The sequence below is a fragment of the Helobdella robusta genome (assembly GCF_000326865.2).
Source record: "Helobdella robusta unplaced genomic scaffold HELROscaffold_11, whole genome shotgun sequence".
Lineage (NCBI taxonomy): Eukaryota > Metazoa > Annelida > Clitellata > Rhynchobdellida > Glossiphoniidae > Helobdella > Helobdella robusta.
This window is the reverse complement of record NW_008703617.1, coordinates 33141-44449: the sequence shown is the minus strand read 5'-3', so window position 1 is coordinate 44449 and position 11309 is coordinate 33141. Positions and strand designations below refer to the sequence as shown.

General features: G+C 29.0%; 1 protein-coding gene across 1 annotated transcript; it reads left to right on the top strand.

The window, feature by feature from the left end:
• Positions 1–2703: 2703 nt before the first annotated feature.
• On the top strand, positions 2704–4008 carry HELRODRAFT_124735 (hypothetical protein; the record flags this gene model as incomplete). The annotated part of the gene is made up of 6 exons (XM_009012554.1): positions 2704–2758; positions 3010–3052; positions 3217–3268; positions 3498–3638; positions 3753–3797; positions 3928–4008. Coding segments are annotated over 6 exons (417 nt in total), but the record flags the coding sequence as incomplete, so codon positions are not given.
• Between the last annotated feature and the right edge of the window lie 7301 nt (positions 4009–11309).

The window sequence follows — 11309 nt, the reverse complement described above, 5'->3', positions numbered from 1 at the left end:
AACTCTATATAACTCTATATAACTCTATATAACTCTATATAACTCTATATAACTCTATATAACTCTATATAACTCTATATAACTCTATATAACTCTATATAACTCTATATAACTCTATATAACTCTATATAACTCTATATAACTCTATATAACTCTATATAACTCTATATAACTCTATATAACTCTATATAACTCTATATAACTCTATATAACTCTATATAACTCTATATAACTCTATATAACTCTATATAACTCTATATAACTCTATATAACTCTATATAACTCTATATAACTCTATATAACTCTATATAACTCTATATAACTCTATATAACTCTATATAACTCTATATAACTCTATATAACTCTATATAACTCTATATAACCATGCATACTACCACATTCAATCAAAAAAAATTCCACTAAAACCAGGAACCACCGCGTACTTGTTATATGTATGGTGTGAAACAAAACAAAAAAAAAACAAAAAACACACCACCAAGTAGAGTTAAAGAATAGAAGTCCCTAACCTACCTATGTAACTAAATTACCTTATGCCCTAGCCTACCTATATAATAAATTAATTTTAATCTCACCTACCTATGTTTCATTAGCTTAACTCAAGACTCAGGTAGGAAGAAAAAAAGAGTAAAACAGAACATAAAATACTACCCCACAAACAAACATGATGTATGTATGTATATATGTATTAGCAACCGCTAAAGAACCTACCTAAAATATAAAAAAAATACAACATACAAACCACAGACATGCAAACTTTATATAACTCTATATAACTCTATATAGCTCTATATAATTCTATATAATAAAACAAATAAAAATAAATAAATTATAAAAATAAAATAAATGAGATCAGACAAACTGCTTCAAGCGAGGCAGAATGCCTGATCTGATTTTCATGTTGTCTCAGCTCCTATTTATACTCGTTTCAACCATACATTTTTATTATTTCAATCATTCACATCAGTTAAATATAAATAAATTATCAAAGCAACAGTAGTCAGTGCTATATATGTACGCACGCAGTTCAAATTTTTCGAGGAGAATTCAAAATAGTTTGAAACCACACCTTGCCAATTCCAAGCCAAGCTGAGCTGAGCCAATGCGTAGATTTATAAGCGCTTTTATGTAAAAAATTTTGCTCGCTCTATATATATATAGTATATAAATTCATTATAAATGCAACAGTAATCAGTGCTACATATGTGCGCACGCAGTTAAAATTTTTCTGCGAGAATTCCAAATAGTTAGAGACCACACCTTGCTTAACATCCAAGCCGAGCCGAGCCAAGCTGAGCCAATATGCGTAGATTTATAAGCGCTTTTATATTAAAATTTTGCTCGCTTCATATATGAATATCCCAATATAACAAGTTCTCCATCCTATTTTAAAAATTTTCTTTGATGCTTATTAATCAGTCAGGTCACAAAAATCATTATCGACATCGCGATGAAATCAAATTGAAAATCTTTTAAAAATTATTAATAAAAGTAACTAGTATATAGTAAAAAGTTTAAATTTTTCTGAAAGCATTCATAATAAATTGAGACTACTCCATAACACAATTGTATACAATTAGAATGTGTAAATACAACATTATGAATGCATTATAACTACGTAAATATATCGATCTATCTATCTATTTCTTTATTTAGTTCTGCCTGCCTATGATATTTGGTCAAATTTATGTGATAGGAATTGAAATAACTTTTATACCGGCTGATTAACTACCATGCAGTAAAATAACTACTGTTAACATGACGTCATTTCCTCCAACGACTTCGCAACGAATTACCCATCCTATTTAATAAATTTTTTTTGATGTTTTTTAATTAGTCAGGTCACAAACATCATCATCGATATCGCAATGAAATCAAATTGTGAATTTTTTAAATTTTTGAAAAGTATCTTTATTCATTTTATGATACTACTTTGTTCAATAAGATACTGTTTGTGCTGTGCTATGCTATGATATGGCATAAAATTACTCAATGTAGTCAGTCAATGTTGTTGTTGGTCTTCGTCGTACTAATAAGTATAAATAGTTCCGATTTTATTTAAATTTAAATACCAACCTTATTTATATTAATTTATTATTATTTATTTTGATATTGGGAGTAGAACCATATATTCGACAGATAGGTACATACTACGCAATACTTAATAAAATTATAATCATTTTATTAATTTTTCAAATTGTCTAGTCATCTCCTGTAAAAGCTAACAAACGTTTGTTAGCTAACGTTCGGTTTTTATTTGAGCTAATTCGGAAAAATGAAAAGTATTGTAAATTAAATTTTATTATTAAAAAAATAATTTTAAGTTTAAACTTTAAAATGATGTTTAGTATAAATTTTAGGTTGGTTAGTGTTAGGGTTAGTTAGGGTTAGGGAACGTTAGTTAAACTGTTAACGAACGTTTGTTGCCTTCAGGTTCACACAAGTTCATCTCTCTCTTGGGTGTTGTTCGTAATGAAAAATGCTTGTCACCTTTCATAAATAAATATAAGTCATATTTTATTTAAAACGCTTTTCTTTTATTTTTTTAGACAGAAAATGAGAAACACAACACAATTTTATAAACTTTATTAAATAAATTAAGTTAATTAATTATTAATTCAACCAGTCAGAGCTCTTCTAACTAACAAGCGATTAACAAAACATTTTGTCCTAAAAATCTGGAAAATGGAGCTGCCTAATTTGGGAAAAAATTGTTCATTTTGGCAATGCAATAAACTAGGTAACTTTGCGATTCCATCTTATTTAAAATTTTTAATGTAACTTTAACCAATGTAAAATTTTGTCTTAAATAAATCCAATCACTCTAGTGTAGTGTAGTGTAAGTTTTCTATTATTATTACCTATTCTATTCTACAGGTATATTATATTTATTTTATGCCATCATCATTGTCATTAAAATTTAAATTAAATTTATTTTAATAGAGGGTTCAACATTTTTTAAATACTTACTTGTTTTGCTACTTGCTACAGATTTTTTGCCTGTGAAATGTGATGCATGTCAGAATATATTCTGGTTAGATATTTTTTATGTTAGTGATTGATTTTATTGTGTTTTTTCATAGATTCATATTTATTTTATTTGCAAAATCCATTTAATTAACATGTTTTATTAATTTACAAAACCAAATGTTAATGTTATTAATTAATAATATTACTCAATTGTTTTTTAATTTAAAGCAAGGATCATTATTCATATGTTCATCATAGCTGTCCAAACAGACACCTCCGAGTAAGATTTTAATTAATTATATCTCTTTTTTTATATTCTTTATTATTATTTCACAATCTATCATAAATATCATTCACCTCAATAAAATCAGCAATTCCATTTGTATGATTTGTTGTTATTGCTAGATATCACTTTGTTTTAATTTAAATGCTTCTACATTTACTAACTACATTTAAACATTATAGTTAATAATCATCATTTAATCAAATGTTCTCCTACCTTTAATCAGGACAATCAGATTCCAATGTGTCCCCTGTGTAGCAAGGCTGTGCCAGTAAAATTTGAGAAAGGAGAGACGGCTGATCAGGTGGTTGGCAGGCATATTGACAATGATTGTCAGTCTGATGCTGCTGAGATGAAGAGAAAAAAGGTTGTTGTGTTTTTAAAAGGATTCATAAGGTCTATTATAGTTGATATTATAAAAATAGTTTTACTGGTTATGTAATGTTTTAATAAAAATACGAACATTTTGTTGCTTCCAAAGGTGTATAATAACAGGTGCAATGTGAAAGGCTGCAAGCAGAAGGAGGTATTAATTGTAATTTTTATAGTAACATTATTATTATATCATTTCATCATTATAATAAGCTGTCATCCTCTCATTATCACTGCTCCCATCACATTGGTAGTCATCACACCATCGTCCTCATCATTATCAGATGATAAAATTCGAATGTTACAAGTGCCAACTGAACTTTTGCTTAAAGCACCGACTTGACATTGATCACAGTTGCAAAGGTTTTCATGCTTCTGGAAAAAATATCTCAAAAGCAGGGTACGTTCAAAAAATTGTTTTCTTTTTTCTATATCCTTATTACTTATCCTTATTCTTTTCATCGTTTTTTTAATTACAAGTTAAAATATTGTTTTGGCATTTTTTCATTAATGTCAAGATTTTGTGTCATCATTGATATTTCAAATTTGTATCATAAATAAGGCTGTTTGAAATTTTTTCTTCAGAGCTTCTGCATTGACCAGAGCCAGCGAGTTTTTCAAATTAACGACGACAAACACGCCATCAACATCACAACAGCAGAAACAGCAGAAGAGAATAAGTGCATTACATGTACATTCACTACAACAGCCTGAACTGGTAACTCGTTTTTAATGTTAAATTTTTCAATAGTTTTTGTTGTTGATGATGTTATAAAAAATTTTTTGCATCAGGTTAAATTTTTTTAGTTGCTAAATTGTTTTATTTTAAATTATTATTTTCTAAGTATATTAATTTTAAACTTGCTTATATTGAAAATTTGTAACAGAGAGAAGATGAGGCATTGAATAGAGCTATTGAATTGTCTTTGCAAGAAAGTAATAACTTGAGGTATCATTTTTTTTACAAACTCCAGCCTTATTATTAGCTATTTTAATCAAATAAATAATAATATAATACAATCACATGATAAAAGCTTTTTTTTTTAACAATTTACATTTTGTAGTTTTTAATTTATGATTTAGTTCATTTTCATTATCGTTTGTTATTGACTTTATTGTGTTGTCCATTGACGTTTTCCTCATTATGTATGTGTAAAAATAATAGTTTTTTTTAAATAAGTTTGATGGTTAAATTTTCCAATCAAAGGGTTTCCCAGACGAACAACCTTAACAATGATGATGAGGAGGCCAAACGACTTCAAAGAGATGGTGACGAAGCCTTAGCGAGGGCACTCCAGGAAAGCGAGATGTCCATGTTGCAGGTGAGAGTATAGCTATTTTTTCTCTTCAAAAGTTGATTACATTTTTCAATCACTAGTGGCAATAAAATTGGAAAACCTCAAAAGTGCCGTCGATTGTTCTAGATAAAATTTTTCCTAAAATTTTTTCTATATTTTTGTAGATTGCTAATAAATAATTATCCATTTCAAATAAAAAGATAATTTTTAATTTATTTTTGAATAGTGTAATTAATGGTGTTATTTGTCGTATGAACAATTTATTTCAATTTTACGATGAATCAAAATGAATTATGCTAAATCACCAATAAATTATATTATCAAATGTAATCGAATTTATAAACAAACAAGCAGAGAACAGAAATCAGCACAGGCGACTCGACAACTCGTCACACCAATTCAACAGAAAAGTCATGCTACATATCATGATGATTTTGATAATGATGAATTGAACATAAATGATTATTGAAATACATGATACGTTGTGTTAAATTAAAAATGATTTATTTACGATGTGCCAGTTGTTGATCGAGCAAAGTTGTTGGATCACTGCGGTTGTCATCATTCAAGTTCATAGTTGTAAATAGCGGACCTCTCATTGGACAAATAATAAAGGCATTGAATGTTGAAAAACTGCTTTTTACCATACAAAATACTTTTTGGTATAAGCATTCTGTGGCCCATGTAATCTGCCACTTTTGGGCGTTCCTGGTTACCTTTAATATTTTTCTTTTTGTCAATTTTGCTAGGTCGCGGAAATAATTTTATTGTTTTTTAAATCAAGATTATAAACAAAGTTGAATTGAAGTTAATCCATATAACCGTATATAACACTATAAATATATAGAGCTTACTTATATATAGCCTATTTTCACTAAACTAACTCACCTACCTATGTTCAATTAGCTCAACTTGCGAATTAATCATACCTATCTGTACGATTACAAAGAAGAAAAAGTAAAGAAAAAATAAAACATCAAGCAAACAAAACGACAAATGTGTGTGTGTGTGTATGTGTATGTATGTGTGTTTGTGTGTACAAACTATATGACATAAACAAATAAATCTAGAAATAATAAGTAACGAACACGTCTAGAAATAATATACAACTTAACTAAAATAGAATAACGAAACTTAATTAAAATATAAGGAAAATAATATTGTGTTGTTGTTCTTGATTGCTGTTGATGGTGTTGTGTTGAACAAAAAACAAATCGAATTTTTAAGAAAACAAGTGAAGAAGGAAAAGCACTTATTTGAACGGCATTTAGTGAGAAGCCCCCACGCCACGTCAAGGCAGCCGTTCATGAGGGGGTTAATAATAAAACGACAGTCTAGAAATAATATGTAACGAAGGTCTAGAAATAATATACAACTTAACTAAAATATAACGAAAATAATATTGTGTTGATTGTTGTGTTTGATTGCTGTTGTTGATGTTGTGTTGAACAAAATATAATACAAATAAACTAGAACGTAAGAAAGAAAGAATAGAGTCCTTAACTTACCTATGTTCAAAATTAACTCACCTACCTATGTTCAATTAGCTCAACTTACGAATTAATCCTACCTATTTGTACAATTACGAAGAAAAAAGTAAGGAAAAGAGAATAAAACATCAAGCAAACAAAACAACGAATATATGTATGTATGTATGTATGTGTGTGTGTGTGTATGTGTGTATGTGTGGGTGTATGTATGACCGCGCAATAATAACAATAAAATAAACGAACAAATCTAGAAATAATAAGTAACGAATAAAATAAAAGAATAAATCTAGAACTAATAAGTAACGAATAGAATAAACGAATAAATCTAGAAATAATAAGTAACGAACGGTCTAGTAATAATAAACAACTTAAATCAACTTAACTAAAATATATCAAAAATAATAATGTGTTGATTGTTGTTTAATTGCTGTTGTTGGTGTTGTGTTGAACAAAAAACAAACAAAACAATACAATACAAATAAACTAGAACGTAAGAAAGAAAGAATAGTCCCTAACTTACCTATGTTCACTAAATTAACTCACCTACCTATGTTCAATTAGCTCAACTTACGAATTAATCCTACCTATTTGTACAATTACGAAGAAAAAAGTAAAGAAAAGAGGATAAAACATCAAGCAAATAAAACAACGAATGTGTGTGTGTATGTATGTATGTGTGTATTTTTGTATGACTGCGCAATGATAACAACGAAATAAACGAACAAATCTAGAAATAATAAGTAACGAATAAAATAAACGAATAAATCTAGTAATAATAAGTAACGAACACGTCTAAACATAATAAATAACTTAACTAAAAGAAAGATAAAAAGGGACCAGACGCTAAGGGAATGCCCTAAAGCGCCCGGTCGGATTTCAACGCATTTTCGGCTCCTATTTATACCAGTTCCATTCATATATTCTTATCATTTCAATCATTGACATCATTAAAAAACTTGATTTAATGTATATGAAACATTATTATAAGTGTTTAACAACAATATATTAGCTATAGGCTACTAAAATGAATTCAACGATCGCCTACGGACTTCCTGTTGGGAAGGTTTGAGTATGTGTATAAGTTTAGCTAGTTGAACTCAAATTTAATCGAGATCACTCCTTTTTCACATAAAAATAAAATTATGTTTTTCTTTACTTCATTTTTTTTAATATATTATACTTACAATCAATTCAATCATTAACATCTGTAAAAATTTTATTGATTCAATGTTATTGATTTTTGATTTTATGTAATACACTAATATACATTCTCGACAACAGAGCTACTCAAACTTCGAAACATTCTGATTGGTTGACTGGTTGGAACTGCTGTATTTCTTTTTATGTAAACATATACTCTTAGTAATTATTTGTATACATAAATTCTAAATTCTTAATATATATTTATTATATAGCTTCCTTCTAAAACCAACAGAAATCAATGTTACATGTGTATGTACATATGTATGTACGCGCGCGGTTCAAATAAAATTATTCCGAGTGAATTCAAAATAATTTGACTTCACACACCTTACTTCACTTTAATTGTAAAATTTAAATGTATAAATATATATATATATATATATATAATAACTACACATATCTATCTATTTATAGGAATCGAATACAATGTTTATTCCGGCTAATTCACTAACGTACTGTGAAGCTACTTTTAAAATGACGTCATTTACTACAACGATTTCGTTCCGAATTACCAATCCCGTTTCAATAATTCTCATGCCGTTGTTTTGAAAAACAAAGTGATTTAATAAAATTTAAAAAACTTCCTCCCATATGTTGTTTGATCGTACGATCATCATGTACGTGCTTATGTATGTGTGTATGTGCGCGTGCGTGTGCGTGCAAGTATAAGTAATGTAAGTAGGTGTAATTATACGAACTCGTTGAATAAGTATAATTACTGCATGGCTACTGACCTTTTTACTATTGCTATTATTAATTTCATTACTATATCAGCGTCACATTAAAAAATCGTGCTATACTGTGTGTTCGGTGATACACAAGTAATGATAACAATTCAGTCGAATCATGATACTATATATCGAAAACATCAACATATTAGTGCCGACCGTTTTCTGTAGACCTTCTCGTAGAGGGTTCGATTGCGAGCCGAGCCGAGCAAGTGCAATTATAGCTTGAAATTCACTCGAATTCAAGTTGAAATTTGTCGAAATTAATTGAAACAAGTAAAAATGTGAATTATTTTCGAACATTCTTTAATAGACTGTTGATTGAACGACAGCATTGACGATGTGAGAACAATTTTTAACTGCGTGATAGACATTGAAAACGTTCTATTGTTAGGTAATCAGCATATTCGATAAACATCAAATTTTTTTCCAAATATTATGTCCAAATTTAAATAACTATTAAAACAAATGAATGAATAAATCAACAAACAAACAAACAAACGAACGGAGACACAAACAAATGATGTCACCAAAAAATTAACAAATACACACAAACAAACACATGTACAAAAGAAATTTTTTCTTAAATGGTAGAGTAAGAAAGGAGCGGTTTCAAGTACACCAGCTTGGACACGCACACACACACACACTCACACACACACACACACTCAGAGCATACCAACCACCAAACTACCAACGAAACAACCGAAACAACCGATCTATCAACCAAACAGCCAAAGTATCAACCTTTCAACCAACCAACCAACCAGCCAACCAAAAACCAAACATACATACAAACAGACGTACAAAAAAAACAAATAAATACGCATATGCACGTGTTTTTGAGTGAGTAAGTGTATAGCCTGCCTGATATACATATGAAATGGAACAAATGAATAAAGTTTTAATTTAATTTAAATCAGATAAAAATGTAATTAAATAATAAACAAACAGGCAAACAAACAATGAAACAAACAAACTAACAAATCGACAAACAATACAAACAAACCAGCAGACAGACAAAAACAGACTAACAAGAAAAAAATTAGTGTTTGTGTGTGTGTGTGTGTGTGTATGTGTGTGTGTGTGTGTGTGTGTGTGTGGTGTGTGTGTGATATAGACACAGGAAATGATAAAATGAAAGAAATAAAATAAACCAAAATTTTATTTAAAACCATCTGGTTAAAAATATATTTAAATAATTAACTCCAACACTAAGCTTATCTATGGAAACTGTGTAAATGACTGGATGGATGAACGAACGAACGAACGAATGAATGAATGAATGAATGAATGAATGAATGAATGGTTGAACGAACGAACGAACGAATGAACGACCAAATGAATGAATGAATGAATAAACCGATAAGTGAATGAACGAACGAATGAATGAATAAATGAATGAATATATAAATATATATAGACATACACAAACATTTACAAGTACATATATAAATTTCAAAATTGTTCAAGTAAGTAAGGAGCGGTGGCAAGTAAATTTGGAATTCATAACGACAAATATGTACAGACATAGGCATACAAGTATCTAAAATAATTTCTTAAATAATAAATCTATTTAATAATTAAATAAAAATATTATTAATTGCGTGTGTACGTTATCCGGTTTTCAAACCAAACGAGCCAATCAGGAAGTTAGGGTGGCGTTCCTTAATTTCCTACAAGTATAGAATTCATTCTAGTATAGTTAATAAATTGTTGTTAAACACATATAATAATGTTTCATATACATTAAATAAAGTTTTTTAATGATGTCAATGATTAAAATGATAAGAATATATGAATGGAACTGGTATAAATAGGAGCCGAAAATGCGTTGAAATCCGACCGGGCACTTTAGGGCATTCCCTTAGCGCCTGGTCCCTTTTTTTATTTCTTCATTTTAGTTAAGTTATTTATTATATCTAGACGTGTTCGTTACTTATTATTTCTAGATTTATTCGTTTATTTTATTCTTTACTTATTATTTCTAGATTTATTCGTTTGTTTTATTCGTTACATATTATTTCTAGATTTATTCGTTTATTTTATTCGTTACTTATTATTTCTAGATTTGTTCGTTTATTTTATTGTTATTATTATTGCGCGGTCATACATACACCCACACATACACACATACACACACACACACATACATACATACATACATATATTCGTTGTTTTGTTTGCTTGATGTTTTATTCTCTTTTCCTTACTTTTTTCTTCGTAATTGTACAAATAGGTAGGATTAATTCGTAAGTTGAGCTAATTGAACATAGGTAGGTGAGTTAATTTTGAACATAGGTAAGTTAAGGACTCTATTCTTTCTTTCTTACGTTCTAGTTTATTTGTATTATATTTTGTTCAACACAACATCAACAACAGCAATCAAACACAACAATCAACACAATATTATTTTCGTTATATTTTAGTTAAGTTGTATATTATTTCTAGACCTTCGTTACATATTATTTCTAGACTGTCGTTTTATTATTAACCCCCTCATGAACGGCTGCCTTGACGTGGAGTGACGTATAGTGCGAGTTCGGTAATTCATGATATCTCGAAAATTACTGAACAGAATCGGAACGACTTTTTATGACAGTGGTCCGTTGGAGGTCGGCAATAGTCCGTAAGAGGTCGGCAGTGGTCATTCGAAGATCTCCTGTCGTCCAACTTTTTAATTTATCTCTTTCTTTCTCTAAATTTGCTACTTTTATAAGAAATCTATCGTTATACCTATCCTGAAAAACTAATTTTTAAATCCTGCTTTCCTCTTATCTATCTATAGAATAGTTTTATCAGCTGCTCAATATTTTAATTGATGATTACTTGTGTATGTGTATTCTCTCTCTCTCTCTCTCTCTCTCTCTATATATATATATATATATATATATATATATACTAATAGGAAACTTATGTAGCACCAATTAAATGTTCTCAAAGGCGC